Source organism: Nelumbo nucifera, chromosome 2 (genome assembly GCF_055504915.1).
Source record: "Nelumbo nucifera cultivar China Antique chromosome 2, China Antique-T2T, whole genome shotgun sequence".
In the NCBI taxonomy this organism is placed as follows: Eukaryota; Viridiplantae; Streptophyta; class Magnoliopsida; order Proteales; family Nelumbonaceae; genus Nelumbo; species Nelumbo nucifera.
Genome location: NC_142650.1, coordinates 55876389 through 55893554, shown reverse-complemented (window position 1 = coordinate 55893554; position 17166 = coordinate 55876389). Strand labels below are relative to the sequence as shown.

Here is a 17166-nt window from a genome sequence, read left to right as displayed (position 1 = left end):
GCCAAATTGAATAATAGCTCGTGTGTTATTAGGAACAAAAATGTTATTTTCATTTTTATTTACTTTTGATTAAATTTATTCAAACAAAAATTAGGGTCAAAACTATTATTTTCCACTAGAGTTACAATTCTTATTTATCAAAATGCATGGATGGGTTTTGATTGGTCAAAACTCTTCAAATACCATGTCTTTCCTGTGTCATAGATTTTCCCTTTCCACTGTCTTCTAATGGAAAGTGGATTAAGTAAAGCGATTGCAAACTACAAAGAGATTTGGGATCGAATCCTACTTGCACTTGGATTGGGGGTTATGAATTGGGAATGGACTACTCCTGTGTAGTCCTTCAAAAGAAATATAAAAAAAAACTATAAAAGGTGATGGTGTTTTAGTAAAATACTAATATAAGGTAGTTTTTATTAAATCCATGAAAATATAGAAAATGTTTTAATAATAGGGATTTTTATAGTTTAGTCCACCCCTAGGGTGGAGCTAAGATTTCTAGGGGTGGACTGAAACTTGTCCGTGGATTGATGCCAAATTGACAGGCAGGATGCGATTTATAGACTAGAAGGGACTGTAATTCAAATTTTTGAGGTGAATTGTAGTGCACTTATTTCACAAGTGACAATTTTTCCGTGCCATCAAGTGCCTTCCTTGCGCCCATGTCTCACCAACAGAGTGTCATCTAGTGTGTCTTGGGTAGGGTAACATGTGTATTTTGTATGGGGGGATTGTCGATGGTATTATTGTAATTATGTAGTATGAAATTTCAATATATCCATGTAATCTTTTGTTAGAGCACCAAAAGCTTAAGCTACTCTTTGAGGGGAGGTAGGTAGTTGAGTGGTGCCAAGACCGTGTAAAGGTTAAGCACGAGGTCCCCTCGACACAAACTTGTGTGCTTGTGCTTGCCATCTATTGCAATATAAAGTGCCATTTTACTAATTCATGTGCCATCTTTGCTTGCTTTCTTAGGCTTACTCGACCCACTCGAGTGCTGCACGGGGCCCCACTAATTAGCCATGTGACAGTTGGTATCAGGGTGAGCTAGCCAACTGCTGCCATAGTTGGTATTAGAGTAGGAGCTCATTCCTAACTATTTGACCCGTGACGCAAGCACACCATGAAGCATAATAGGGACATCATGGAGGAGATTGAGCATGGACTCTCCCCATCCCGTGAGGCTGACGGTGCACCCGCCAATGACACAATCAAAGACAAAGCACCGAAGACCCATACATCAAAGGCAAGCAAGCACGAGAAATCCACAGACAAGCATTCCGCTATTGACCTACGAGTACTACACTGTGAAGCCACTGTGGGTGAGATGCGTGACCGACTAGATGAGCTCCATCAAAAAGTTGAAGCCATCGAGAGTGCGGTGGTAGAGGTGGAAGGCCGCATGAATGGTATTGTTGATGAGGTCTGTGACATGCTTAATGGGACACTCAAAGAAGTCTACAGCACCGCACGTCAACAAGAAGGAAGCTCATCCCACTCCAACATTCAAGACAAGCTAGACAACTTTTAAGCCCAATTTGACGAAATGAGAAACGAGTGGGCAACATGGAGGAGAGCCATGTCCTCCCCAATGGCCATCCAGGCTCAGTTGAATGAAATGAAAGTAGAGTGGGCAGCCATGAAGGCAGTCGCTTGTTCCTCCGACTCCCAAGCTCAACTAGATGAACTCAAGGCCGAGTGTGAAATCTTGAAGAGGGCCATTGCCAATCCAGCCAGCACCCCCTTGGTGCACACTCCTTCCCACATAAAGATTAGGGAGCCAACTCCCTATTCAGGTGCACGCAATGCCCGGGAGCTCGACAACTTCTTGTGGCAAATGGAACAATACCTTGCCGCAACTAGTGTGAATGATGAACCAGCTAAGGTATGTACGACTACTATGTATTTGACTGATGTCACTATGTTGTGGTGGCGCAGAAGATTCATCGCCACAGAACGGAGCACGTGTGCCATTCATACATGGGTTGACTTCAAGCGGGAGCTGAAGAGATAGTTCTACCCAGAGAACGTGGAGTACCTCGCTCATCGCAAGATGAAAACTCTAAAGGGTGACTCGCTCCACGAATATGTCAAAGAATTTTCAGCCCTCACATTGGAAGTCACCGACATGTCAGCAAGGATTTATTGCTCAACTTCATGGATGGCCTAAAGCCTTGGACCGAGCTTGAGCTCCAGCGATGTAATGTCCAAGATCTTGCCTCCGCCATGGCTGTGGTCGAACAACTTAATGAACTAAGGCTGTTGGATGATGAAGGAAGCAAGCCAGCCAGCCCACGTGCCACCAACTTGAGTGGGGAAGATAGACTACCAAGTCCCTCGAAGGAGAAGCAGCCATTCCACCACAAGCCAGTCGAGTACCACAAAGGGAAGCAGCCATAAGAAGCCGAAACTCCTATAACAACAGATATTAGGGGAGACCAGCACGTCCTCCCACTTGCTACATTTGTGGGGAGGAGCACTTGACCAAGCACTACCCAAAGCGGGAGAAACTAAGTGCCCTCATTTTCAAGTTGAGTGATGATGAGTGAAGCGATGGGGAGCGGAGTACACAGAAGCCGAGAATGGGTACCCTACAACTTTTCAATGCCATGGTGAAAAAAGGGGCTACCTCCAAACATCCCGCCTCAGTCAAAAGAGGATTGAGGTACGTTGACATATACCTTGGCGGGAAGCCAACCCGGGCCCTACTTGACATAGGGGCCACTCATAATTTTATATCCATTGCTGAGGCCAAGAGACTTAATTTGGCCATGTCAAGAGAGCTAGGTTGGCTTAAAGCTGTTAACATAGGTGCAAAAATCATCGAAGGCATGGCTCGTCGAGTAGGACTCTGAGTCGGCACCTAGGACCAGAGCACAACTGGATGACTTCGCTATCGTCCTTGGTATGGACTTCTTGACTCAGGCGAAAGCTGCACCAACACCTCACCTTAACACCTTGTTGATCATGGATGTGCAGACACCTTGCATGGTCGACATGATTACCTTAGGTGATTTGAAGAAGAAGCAAGTCTCAGCCTTGCAACTCCAACTTTCACCCCCACATTAAGGGACACCAAAGAGCTCGGTAGCAACAACCATTGTCATCGTAATCAGAAGTGATCGTCACATCTCCAGCAAGAAGACAGTGCCATCATCGCCACAACGTCAGCAGAAGCCACATCCACAGCAGAAGATGCCAGCGCCCTCAACCAACGGGCCCAAGTGAAGACCCAAGGCCAACTCCAACAACAACCGTACCTATTACCCTGGGAAGAGAGAGCCACCCACTTGCTCCAGGAACCATTCTAGCATTCGGCCTCCATCTAATCCACATAGTAGTCCGGTGAGGAGAGAACCTTGGGGGACACCCCTCAGTATCCAACATCATTTTGACCTAAATTCATCTTTTGCACCAATCCCTAGCTTAGCCAGTAGTGTAAACCAATCTAAGCCACACATGACTTATCTCCAAGCCGCTAGCCAAGGACTTAACTTAGGACCTGGCCATAGGTTTCCCTATCATCCTAACTGGCCTCAAACCTATTACCCAAACACTAGCCCAGGCCTTGGAAGAAAAGAAGTTCGTGGAGCACTAGAAGAACCTTCCTTCACCAACATCGAACTCAAGCCACAAGCTGAAGCTGGTTTTCGAGGACTTAAGACACAAGCCACAAGCCACAAGCCATCAAGTGCCTACCTTGCGCCCATGTCTTGCCAATAGAGTGTCATCTAATGTGTCTTGGGTGGGGCAACATGTGTATTTCGTATTGGGGGATTGCCGATGGTATTATTGTAATTATGTAGTATGAATTTTCATTATCTCAATGTAATCTTTTGTTAGAGCACAAAAAACTTAAGCTACTCTGAGAGAAGTTAGGTAGTTGAATAGTGTCAAGAACATGTAAAAGTTAAGCACGAGGTCCCTCGAGACAAAGTTGTATATTTGTCCTTATCATCTATTAATTCGTGTGCCATTTTTATTGCCTTTTATACGTGATCAGTTGCTTTCTTAAATTTAATCGATCCACTCGAATGCCGCAGGCCCAGCCAATTAACCCCGTGACAGTTATCCTTAATAGAATATGGCTAATGGCTCTAAAAAATTTCAAAGCGCAGTCGTCGTCAGAAAAAGACGGCATTGATACAAACATCATTGTTCCGTACACATGCGATCGATATGGTCCCATCCCGTGTGAACGTGATTGACTTCGGATGCATAGACGCGATGCGTATCCCACACAACGAGCCCCACAACCCATCCCCTCCGTGATTTGAGAATATCTTCCCATGGCAACCACGGTAGATGGTCTCAATACACGGGGGGATGGGCTGTCCCCGTGCATTGGAGAACATCTCCCGTGAATGGGATTGATTAAGTAGCCTGTGTTACACGCATATGTTCGCAGCATATTCGGAGCCAAACCAAAAGCAGAATCACGTCTTCTGTTCTGATTCCCTACGCAATCGAAAAATAAAAAAGGAATACGCCGGCGCTTCCATTCCTGTAATCCGAAGAATTGCGTCCATGGCTACAGCTACTCGATTGAAGGGCTTCGGCGCTGCCGTAATAGCCGTCGCCGGAGCTTACGGTGCATTGAGCCTCAGGGATCCAGTTCTGTCTGAGAACGACCGAGGGCATTTCCACAGCATCCGGAAGAAGATCAATGACGTCAACGCTGTCGTCCCTTCGCGGGAAGTCCAAGAATCTGCTTTGATGGGCGCCAGCTCAGCCAATCCTCTCGACGTTCTTGTTGTCGGTGGTGGCGCGACCGGGTGTGGGGTGGCACTGGATGCCGCGTCAAGGGGACTTCGCGTTGGCCTCGTCGAGAGAGAGGATTTCTCCTCCGGGACTTCTTCGAGATCCACCAAGTTAATTCATGGTGGTATGTGTTAGGGTTCAAATTACTTCTTTCTCATGTCTTTTATGGTTCAATGGTTTCTTTGCTTATTTTGATTTCACCTACTGATCGTTGGTTGAGGTTTTGATTCTAAATGAGAAATGATAGCCAATAGTCAGCAGCCGAAACTTTAACCTGCGATTGGTTGAATTGTTAGTTTTATTATTTAGATTATTAGTTTTTTTTGCTTAACTAGTTATTTGATGTTAGTAAATCTGCAATAAAAATTTGATATCAAAGGAAAGAGAACAACTTTGGTGTTAGTTTCTCATATAAAGTAATGTCTATTGATTAAGTCTGTTTTTGTTCTTCTAATTTTGTTTTTTTATCAGGTATAAAGAGGGTGAATAGAAAATTTTCTGGAATTTGAACTTGTAGGATTCTGGTTCTTTCTTTCTTGTTGTGGTAGGAGTGTGGTGTTTCGGGTGTGATGTGTGAAGTAGGGTCTTCTTTGCTTTCATCCTGTTTGACTGTCTATTTATCATCTAATAATGTGTTCTTCTCTTTTTAAATAAATTTCTTGTTTACCATTGAGAAGGACTGTGAAATAAATTAAAAAATAACTAAAAGAATATATAAGGTAACAAAAATAAATAACTAAGCTTCATTAAAACATTGTTTAAGGGAGTGCATACTCTAGAAGAATATATAAATCAACAAATTCCTTTACTTAATTGGAAGCCATGATACTGGATGCTTAAACATGCTTGGCTTGTTGCCATGTTGACACAACATATGATGTAGGTCAAGTAGGGGAAGCCTCTTTCTATCCAGCAATGGTGGACTAGAAGGATGGGTAAAGAAGATTTTAGATGTGAGAAAAGGGTTAAGACCTGGACTGGGCACTGTAAGGGAGAAGATATTGATTTGAATCTGGATTCCATATCTGATATCTTGCAAGTAAAATTCAAGAAAAATTACAGGGCAGCAGCTAATAGGAGAGAATGAGGATTTATGGATTAAAGAAGATTAGGGATCTACATTCTGCAGTAGAGAAGTGTGCAGCAAGTGGAAAAATATGGAATAAAGGAAGAAGATAGAGGAGAGAGAAGGCATACATGCCAACGCAGTACTCAAATAGATGCTTTATTTCATGTTCAAATATGAAATCTTGATAACATAAAATGGTCCTATAGAAACATGAATGGGTCAGCCAGCTTTTATTCTAGCCCAAACTCCAAACCTGACTGCTAAAAAAATTAGAAGCTTTTTTTATGATTAATAACAGTACTGAATTTTTTTAATTAGTATAAAATGTGAGTACAACAAAGTAGGGAACCGAAATAGGGAGGCTGGCCTCGGCTAACCTCCTTACATGAAGACAACAGCCACTAGCCAACTCGGCTAATTCATATACCAATCCATTGGATGCCCTTGGAACCCAAAATCCAAATTACTTTTGCTTGCCGCTCCTCTATAATCCTTTGTAGCTCCCTAAAGATATATTTATAATTCCAAGCTACCTTCTGTTCTTGAACCACCCCACCTGAAGGCTGTTTTTGAATCCCCTTCAACTTCAACTTCTTTTATATTCCTTTCTTCTTTTTTGAGGGAAATAACAAGGTGTTATATTATCAAAAAGATGTACAAAAAGAGCACCCAAAGAAAAATCAGGGTGCAGTATTGCTGCTATACAAGTGTCCTCTGTTTACAGCAGATTTTGCCAACATATCTGCGTAAGAACTGAACTCTTTGGGAATCCAAGTAAGCAAGACCTACAACTGGGCTGCAAGATCTCTTCCTTCAGCTAGGAAATGATCATAAAGCCAAGGGCCTCCCCTGTCCAGTTTAAGCCATCCAATGGTGTTGGCTGATTCTTTGGAAACTGTTATTGGAGAAAGACCTCAGCAATGCAGAGACCGGTGAGGACTGCTAAGGTCTCTGCTTCCATGGGGTTACCATCTCCAATTGGACTGCTGTAAACCCAGATGATGTCACCTCTGTTTGTCAACACAACACCGCTAATACTAGTAGGGCCAGGATTTCCCATGCAGCTGCCATCAAATTTTAAAATAAAATCACTTCTAAAAAGGGGAGAAGCTCTGGGAGGGGTTGAGCCTGAAGCTGTGTTGCTGGAGAGGAGTGAAGTATCTGCAATAAGTTCCTATGTAAGTCATCCAAAGAGATGCCAGCAAATTCCTTGCTTTTTCTCTTTAAGCCTGCAAGTGCTGCCCAATTGAGGCTCCTGTTCCTAGAGGTCCTAAAAATAACTCAAGGATGTTTCTATTTTCATCCCTCAAAACTCCTTCTGTACTTGAAGGCCTAGGATTACCCAAGCTACAAGCTTACAACCATCAAAATTCATCTTTACCTGGCCCAAAGATGGTGGAACCCAACTGACCAAAGGCTTAATCTTCCAAGGACAAGAGCTTGCCATTTGCCTCCGATTTCTCAGAATGTCATCTACTATGAAATCAAAGAATAAGTCCAAGGTCTTCATCCAATGCACCAATTTGATTGAGATGTTGTCAATGATTTCTTTTATACATCTTTCCTTGTCCTTAAAGAGACAGGCATTCCTTTCTTCCCACGCGCACGAAAGTATAGCTGCCCTTGTACATCTCGAAAGCACCTTCCCCTTTTCTCTTTTGTGGAGAGAATGAGTTGAGGAATAAGCTCTTCAAATCCACCAAAGGAACCCACCTGATTCCAAAAGGATCATAAGGTTTAAGAAATAGAAAGGCTTAACACCTAAGACTTTATGTGGTTAGTGGACCCCACTTGACAACTTCTAAAACTCTTTAGGACTACCGACTAAAAATATTGACAGCTAAAAGAAAATTAGGAAGTAGAAAATAAACAAAAATCAACCCAGATTCATACTGACTCAAAATGACTAAACAACCCCCACAGTAAAGATGTTAGAAGGTTCTGAGTGTCTCTGTAGCTTCTGAATATTTGGGGGATCAGCTTCCGCCACACCTTATATTAGAGGTCCCACTAGGGGGTGGCTGGGCCTGTGTACCCATGGTCAAAACCCCCATTTCATGAATTTTCTCCAAATTGCAGATAAACTTGCTTTGTCTATCTCCTCCGGTCAGACCAGTCCTACATCAATACAATACTGGTACTGACACTATATACAGCATCAATACTACCAAAGTATATTTCTTGTTTTATTCTCATAGTAAATGCTTTGTCACCTAACACCTAATGTTTTTTCAACAAGAATATGGATACCATGCTTTTAGGAATTTTGCTATGAGAAACTTCATGAATATCAGGGGTTACTAGGGACTGTTTTATAACAGCAGAAATAACTGAACTGAATGATTTTGCTTTGTCTTTTAGTGAATAAGTTATTAGGGACATTGTGAGCTCCTTCATAACTGAAGCTGAAGTTGGGTTGGTTATTGATACCTTTGGATATTTTATTATTTAATTATTTTATACACTAAAAGAAAAAGCAATAAGTCATTCAGTGAAGCCGCTTCAGCTACTATCACATGGCCCCTAAGTATTGACAGATGTAGCTAATTTATAAAACTAAACATAAAAAAAATTCTTGATAAATTGGACTGAAAGATCATATCTTATCCCTGTTCTGGATTTTGAGAAGCTAGGGATCATGCCCCATTTGAATCCATATATGGCATCATAGATTGGAAGCATATTGTTGAATCTATAAACAGAACTGATAAAAAACCACACTTTCCTTAGTTGTGTACTTGTTTAGTCATATTCATAAGATCCCAGACAGGGAATTCATTTTTCACATTAAACAATGTGGAAAATGAAAACTTACATTATAGACTCATGGAACATTTTGAGGCTCCAAGTAGTTGAAAGCTTAGATTACATATTACACATGTTATTCTTGTAATGATTTTATCCTATGCTACCAAGATTCCTGTACATGCATAGAGTATTGATATCAAACATGAGAAGTTATCAGTCAACAATGGCTACTGCATTGACAATTCTAGATATACTTAATAGTGTTTACTTTAAAAATATATAAATGCTATGCTATGTTTTAACAAATTATACTACAAAAATTCTGTATATGCTATGTATTTAATTAAATTTGGTGAAATATAAGCCTTGAGAAGTCACATTAGGCTGTATTTGTTCCAAGTAGTTGAAAGCTTAGATTACATATTACACATGTTATTCTCGTGATGATTTTATCCTATGCTATCCTGTACATGCATAGAGTATTGATATCAAACATGAGAAGTTATCAGCTCAACAATGGCTACTGCATTGACAATTCTAGATATACTTAATAGTGTTTACTTTAAAAATATATAAATGCTATGCTATGTTTTAACAAATTATACTACAAAAATTCTGTATATGCTATGTATTTAATTAAATTTGGTGAAATATAAGCCTTGAGAAGTCACATTAGGCTGTATTTGTTTCAAAGTAAAATGAATAGAAATTTTTTTCAGGCTGACATATTTGTCATATATTTTCATCCTTTAGTAGAGTGATAAGTACAACAGTTTACACTTTATCATAGCAGTGAGATGGTTAACAGTCTTTAGAATTTACAGAAACTGGACCTTATATAGTTCTTTTGGATAGAGTTTTCTCTTTTTGCTTCAGTACTTAATTTCTGCTAAACTTTGCTAGGGGTTCGCTATTTGGAAAAAGCTGTCTTTAATTTTGACTATGGGCAACTGAAACTGGTTTTTCATGCACTTGAGGAGCGTAAACAAGTTATTGAAAATGCTCCACACCTATGCCATGCTTTGCCATGCATGACACCGTGTTTCGACTGGTTTGAAGTTGTATACTACTGGATAGGATTGAAACTATATGATCTGGTTGCAGCAAAACGCTTGCTACATTTGTCCCGATATTACTCTGCACAAGAATCAATTGAACTCTTTCCGACTCTTGCACGGAAGGGTAAAGATAAAAGCTTGAAGGGTACAGTTGTGTACTATGATGGACAGATGAATGACTCCAGACTTAATGTTGGACTGGCATGCACTGCTGCATTAGCTGGTGCAGCAGTGCTTAACCATGCAGAAGTGGTGGCTTTTCTTAAGGATGATGTTACAGAAAGGATAATTGGTGCACGTATCCGAAACAATCTGTCAGGTACAATAGATAACACACTTATTGGCAGACAATTTCATCACCACCATTATTTTTTTCAGTTTTTCATGCTTGTACTTAAATGCCAATTTTAGTAACAGATATTTTGTTTATGCAGTTAACTGCCTTTTCATCCATGCACTTATCATTTATTTATCACCATTTAAAACTATCTTGCAATATCATAAACATTGAAGGTTTCTTAAAGAGCTGTGTTGCATTGACATGATTATAAACATTTAAATCTGAATTGATATGGCTTGTCGGATTAAAATACATAAAGCTTAAGATTTGTGAACTTGTCCATACATTTGATTAACATTACATCGAAGAAACAATGGGTGAAGTACCACTTTACCATGGATACGGGAGTAAATGAATGTGAGAATTTTTTTCCCACCTTAGCTTAGAACTTCCTGTTGGAAAAGACACTACTCAGTAATCAATATATGGTAAATGTTGACTTTATTGGCATTCCACTGGAGTTCACCTAGTGCCAGAGGTTATCCTATATTGGCAATTCAGTCATTTATATGAGTCCATGCTTGACAGACGAGATCCCTAAGACCATTTGGCATTGCAGTTACTGGTTTTATCTGCATTTAATAGCATATTTACTTGAAGTTGGCGCACCTTTGGTGACATCTATTTCTTTGTGTTGAGTTTGTTTGCTACTTTGCTTACAATAGCAAACCAGAGAGTCAAAAGAAGTAGGAAGATGAAAGGAAGAAGAGAGGGAAGGTGATGAGGTCTTAGGAGAATAAAGTTAGAGTCTACAGATACAGTTTTCCAGAAAACTTTAAGAAGAGCATATTTCTTTGTAGACTCTAACTTTATAATTAATAATCATATTTCTGTATGGACTGGTCTTAGATTTTCAGGCTTCAGGGTTGATCTAGGGCTGTAAAGTTGGGCTTGATAGCTGGGATTGAGCCTCAACTTGAGCAGGCCTGACCTTTTATGATATATGGACCACTATCTTTATATGTGCAATACATATTTAGGCTATACATATCTATGTAGATTATGTACTAACACACTATTTAAACTCCCAAAATACATTTTTTTATGAGCAAAAGATAATTTCATTAAAGTAATTAAATTTGGGATTACAACTTGATGACCAACATGTCAACCCAGAAAACCGAGGGTAGATTACAATGAAGCCCATAAAAGGTGTTGCCTTTTTGCCCCTTGCTTAGATAGGGAGTGGGCTAGCACATTTGCAGTTCTTCTCACCCACTTGAATTCAGCACCTATATCTCTCACAATCTTTTCCACTTCCCTGAGAACATGTTTGAGGTTCCACGGGGTATGTTTATTGTAACTTGCCCAAGAGATAATTACTTTAGAATCCCCTTCCACCTCTAGCTGTCTAAGGCCCAGTTGCTTAGCTAACCACAGACCTTGTAACAAAGCCATTAGTTCAGCCTTTACCGAATTTGCAATGCCAAGTGGTCCTGAGTCTAAGGCCAAGACTCTGCTCTCAGAATTTCTGATTATGCCTCCTATGCCTTCCAAGCCTGGATTGTCCAAAGAACTCCCATCCAAATTCAACTTTACTCTGTTGCCTTCTGGGGGTTTCCATTCCATTCTGATTCTCTCCTTATCCCTTGAGGATCGTGCTACTTCAGACCAAGATCTTATAATATCATTGACTGATAAGTTCTGGAAGCTGTCCAAAGTCTTCACCCAAAGTGCAACCTTCACTTTTATGCAATCTATTACCTCCTCCGAAGATCTACACTTTCCAGTGAAAATTCTGTTATTCCTTTCCGGTGAAAACTCCCAAAATACATTTGCACTACATCATTAGGCCTAAGCCCATGTATGCACATGGACATGCCACATGCATATATGATGCACATTATGTATAAATTTGTTGTTTGGTATTTTGGTAATAGTTTTATGTACTTTATTTTATTCTCCAAATTGGATAGCAGAGCCAAAATGGAATAATTAACCTGACCAACCTGCTCAGGCCCAAGCCCATTCCAAGTTGTGCTTGGATTTAACTCAGGTGGACTTGGATGGACGGGCTTGGGTTTTACCTCATATGGAGCTGAGTGTTGGGTTAGGGCCTAGTTCTTAGAGTTGGGCTTCGGTTGGCTCCCAAAACCTCCCCGCCCCAAACAATGGTTAAGGTTAGGATGGGGTTTGAGGCATCAAATATCCTGACTTAACCATAATATAACATGTTATATTTTCAGTCGTATCTTTTAAATCTTTGTTTGTATGCGAGGGGGGAAGATAGAGAAGGGTTCTGTCAGGTAGTTTGTAAAATATTACATTTATATACTGTCAATATATTATTCTTGTGTATATAATATGTGTATTTGCATGTTGTGGTGTTTGATTTAATCCAACCAGTTTAATATCATAACTGGATTCGGTTAGGATCAAGAATGCTGGGTTGAAAATCAGGTCAGTTAGGGTTTGGGTTGAGGTTACATGTTAAGCCAAGATACCACAACCAAATCCAATGCCAACTCTCAAGTTGCATTTCTAACCATATGGTTGTTAATGCGATATCCTTTATCCATCTGTTAAAGCATAGGATCTTCAATCATCTTCTTCTTTGGTTAGTACCTTTGCTCCAAAGTACAAGTAATTTCTAATTTTATTACTACTGTATATAATTCTGCCGAAGTCATTACCATGGTCTGGCATATTAAATATGCTAGCAGTTGAGTATTGGAGCATAAACTGCTTCTTTAACCTTTTCCTTTCTTCTTTATTGGTTAATGTTTCCAAAACAGTAGTGGTTTCATTAGTCCCTTTTTACCTGGTGAGTGGTACCAAGCAAGTCTTTTCATTAGATAGGTACTAAAATACTTGTTGTACTTTGCTTGCTTCTTACACCCTGTCAAAGTGCATCAGGCAAAGAGTTTGATACATATGCAAAAGTTGTTGTGAATGCTGCTGGGCCATTTTGTGACTCTGTGAGGAAACTTGCAAACAAAGATGCACAGCCCATGATTTCTCCTAGCAGTGGAGTGCACATTGTTCTCCCTGATTATTATTCTCCTGAGGGAATGGGCTTAATTGTTCCAAAAACCAAAGATGGACGTGTTGTTTTCATGCTGCCATGGTTGGGAAGAACAATTGCAGGAACAACAGATTCCAGTACTACAATTACCATGCTTCCAGAACCGCATGAAGATGAGATACAATTTATACTGGATGCCATTTGTGATTACCTTAATGTTAAGGTTTGTATCTTGTGCTGACAGTATCCTTTTTCTCTATGCATGCAAACCCTGTCAAAAAATATAAATTTAAACACCTTCATGACTTATATAGTTTGTGGATATTATATTAAATGTTTTCGTGACACTTTGAATTGTTTGGTTTATTTCTCCATGCCCTTCACTTGATTCTGATTGTTGTCAACTCTTGCTTCTACTGGCTTTTACTTATTTATATGTTCTTTTTGTTATCCAATCATTTCTTTTCATTGATAAGTATAGTCATGAAATATTCAGGTTTCATTTTCTGGTGTGCCTTTAAGACCATATTTGGCTGTTTTTGGGTGTCATAGAGGGTAGATGCTCTAGAGGATCTTCCTTCACTTTTATTTGGCTTCTTTCTTACATGTTTTGTACTGATCTTCCCCCTCCCCCATCTAGTGGCTGCAAATTTGAATTGTTCCAGAATAGATTTGGCTTAACAGTATTGATACTATTAAACCATGTAATCTTGGGTCTATCCATGTTATTGAAACAAACTAGCATTACAAAGTGCTTGATGTTAATGCATATTGATCAGGGTGGGTAACAATTTTTTTCCTTATTTTCTTGTAAAAAATAATCTAGATATTCGATTTATACTCATTTTAATGTAGTCTGACATGTTCTGGTATTGTCTATAATATAAACAGGTACGTCGTGCAGATGTTCTCTCTGCTTGGAGTGGCATTCGTCCATTGGCCATGGACCCATCAGCAAAGAACACTGAAAGCATTTCTAGGGATCATGTAGTTTCTGAAGATTACCCTGGTTTGCTCACTGTTACTGGTGGAAAATGGACTACATACAGAAGGTAAACTGAGAAAATGTTGATAAGGTCTGGGTGGATGATTTTCTTTTGAATGGATTTTTAGCACATCCATTGACTTTTTTCTACCTGATGTCTTGCCCTGTGTATCTTACCCAAACCATCTTTTAACATAATAATCAATCTTCCCTAGGGGTGATCATGGGCCGAGCTGGGCCGGGCTTTGCACTTATGATAAGGGTTATAGCTTAGGCCCGGGCCCAGCCCGGCCCGAGGTTCCTGACCTGAAACATAAGCCCTAGCCCAGGTCTATACGGGCCCGGGCCGAGCCGGGCCTAATTCCGGGCCAATGTCACTCATATATAAAACATTACATATCTATATATTAAATGACATAACATGCATATAAACTTATTTTATACATTATATAATATAAAATATTACATATAATATAGATTATACATGTCATGTTATAATATTTATATATAAAATATATAATATAATGTAAAATAACATGTATACATTATACACAAAATGTGTAAGTTTAAATATATGCGGGCCGGGCTGGGCCCGGGCCAGGCTTGAAGTATTAAGCCCAAGACCGGCCCTAAAATTTGCGGGCTGGGCTTGTGCGGGCCGGGCTGAAATGATCACCCCTTCTTCCCCTTGTATTTCTTGCTAATGGCAGAAATAGTGCTTTCCTTTCCATTCAAAATAAAAATTGTAAATCATCAGTTCATATTTTGTTTTTTGCTTTTGCATTTTCTTCCTCATCTCTTCTTTCTGGGATAAATTTGTGTGATTAATTTAATCGTTAGCTCAGCATGGCAGAGGATGCAGTTGATGCGGCTATAAAATCTGGGAAGTTGAGTCCAACAAATGGCTGCTTGACTAACCACCTACAAATCGTTGGGGGAGATGGTTGGGATCCAGCTTCATTTACAGTTCTTGCTCAACAATATGTTCGTATGAAGAAGACTCAAAATGGTAAAGTTGTTCCAGGGATAATGGACAGTGCTGCAGCCAAACATCTATCTCAAGCTTATGGTACTTTAGCTGAACGAGTGGCAACCATAGCTCAGGTTTGGGATTCATTCTTTATATCATAGTACTTGCAACCGGTATTATCAAACATTGCATTAGCAACCACCTACATGTTTTAAGACCCTATAGCCTAGATAGTTGTGCAGTTGTTGCTTTGTAACCTAGATGACTACAAAAAGATATATTTGGATAACTGAAATTGTATTTTGTTAATGGAACACTATTGAATGTAAGGCTGTGTTTAGTTGCAATGCAAATTTATTTGCACTAATGCAAAATCATAGTAGTGCAAATGATTTCAATGCAAATTATGATTTTTTTTATTTCAAAATTTATCTTCATTTATTTCATTGCAGTACAAATGAAGTAAAATAAGACCTAAAACAGAATAAAGTAAAACCTAAAACAAAATTAAACCAGAACTTGCATTATTTTCATTTGCACTCCCAAACATTTGTATTAGTGCAAATAAAACTGCACTGCAACCAAACACAGCCTAAAGAATGAATTGAAAGTTTGACCTCTCAGTAAAAGAATTTGATCAGTCAAATCTAGCCCTAGGCAGGTACTTAAATCATTTTGATATTGGTAGAACCATCTATTGGAGAGGAAAATTGATCAGGTTACCTCATTTATATAATAATAATAGTGTCCAAGATTGTTTAGTGACCAGTCTTGTATAGACAGAAAAAAGATGGAAAACTAGCAAGTAGGAGATGGTTCATGGGCCTTTACAGGGAAGGATAGTTGGCTACATGTCAATAATATGTACAAATATATTTGCCAGAGTTTTGAGTATAGCCTATTATGTTATGACAAATTTAAGCAAAAGTTACATAAAAATTGAGTTTCCAATGATAAATTGAGTTTTACATGTAAAAGTGCCATGTATAGAAGGGTGTACGAGTTTAGCAAGACAATAATTGTTTTCAATAAAGACCGTCTTAATTTATCTCCAAGATGCATCCCAACAAATTTTAATCCAGTTTGTTTTGTTCTTAACCCTAATTTGTATTTTCCTGAGGTAAAATTTGCAATTTTCTTGGGTTAAACAAATTTTGTCAGTAAATGGATTTATCTCTCTTAATAACCCAAGAGTTTGGGATCTAATGGTTTTCATGGCCTAGTTTCATTTACCCTTCTCTCTTTTTTGACTCTCCAGAATGAAAATCTTGGGAAGCGACTTGCCCATGGATACCCTTTTTTAGAAGCAGAGGTTGCATATTGTGCTCGGTATGAGTACTGTGAGTCTGCTGTGGATTTCATTGCTAGGAGATCCAGACTTGCTTTTCTTGATACTGATGCAGCAGGCAGGGCATTGCCACGTGTAATTCAAATATTGGGTGCTGAGCACAAGTGGGACAAATCAAGGCAGAAGCAAGAGTTACAGAAGGCAAGGGAATTCTTGGTAGCTTTTAAGTCATCTAAGAATGCTCAATTCCATGATGGAAAGCATACAGGTCAGTACTACTCTTTTAATATTAATTTGACTAATTTCCCATTTTACATTCAGTAATCTCACGGGTCACTTGTTATTCAATTTGGCAGGGTTGTAAGTTGAAACATAATGGTTTTTTTTTTTACAAAGCTTAGTTTTTCGATGCCTGTAAACAGTGGTCCCATGCACAAGAGATTGGTAAAAGAAACTCCTCACTCTTGGTGTGAGGAATGAATAATTTGTTTTTATTTACCTTGTCATTTCCACAAGCTTGATTTAGTGGGTTGGGTTGGTGCCAGCACTACACATTCTATATTCCTCATAATTTACCTGTTTTTGTTGAGGCATTTGATCCTCCTGAAATTGTAAATTTTATACAATCTGTCGAAGTATAAATTCCCATTTCCTGGGCTTCATTTCATTGTTTTTTGTAACTATCTCTTGATGTTTGCTGGATTTTTGGGATACCCTTCTCCTTTTCTTCGTTTTGGGGTGGGGTGGGGGACTTTTCTTTGTTCCAAATGATTAGAATGGGCAATCCTCTGATTCAGCCTCTGTTCCTTCTGATTATTTATGTGGGCTTTTAATTTTTCTACATAGTGTGTTGTAATTAAGGGGTGTTCTGTACTTTCTATGGATTGCTTGGTTGCGAAACTCAGCACACCCATAAAGCATTCTCTTAGGGTTGCGGGCATGTGGCTGAAACCATTTATGGATGGTTTTGAAATGCAACATA

At 39.4% G+C, this 17166-nt stretch overlaps 1 protein-coding gene across 1 annotated transcript; it reads left to right on the top strand.

The window, feature by feature from the left end:
- The first annotated feature begins 4404 nt into the window (after positions 1-4404).
- Positions 4405-16851, top strand: LOC104586329 (glycerol-3-phosphate dehydrogenase SDP6, mitochondrial-like). The gene is made up of 7 exons (XM_010243517.3): positions 4405-4885; positions 9482-9955; positions 12833-13164; positions 13833-13993; positions 14772-15030; positions 16155-16452; positions 16541-16851. Exons 1-7 carry the CDS (start codon positions 4528-4530, stop codon positions 16546-16548), a joined length of 1890 nt encoding a protein of 629 aa, XP_010241819.1. The 5' UTR covers positions 4405-4527; the 3' UTR covers positions 16549-16851.
- Positions 16852-17166: the final 315 nt, after the last annotated feature.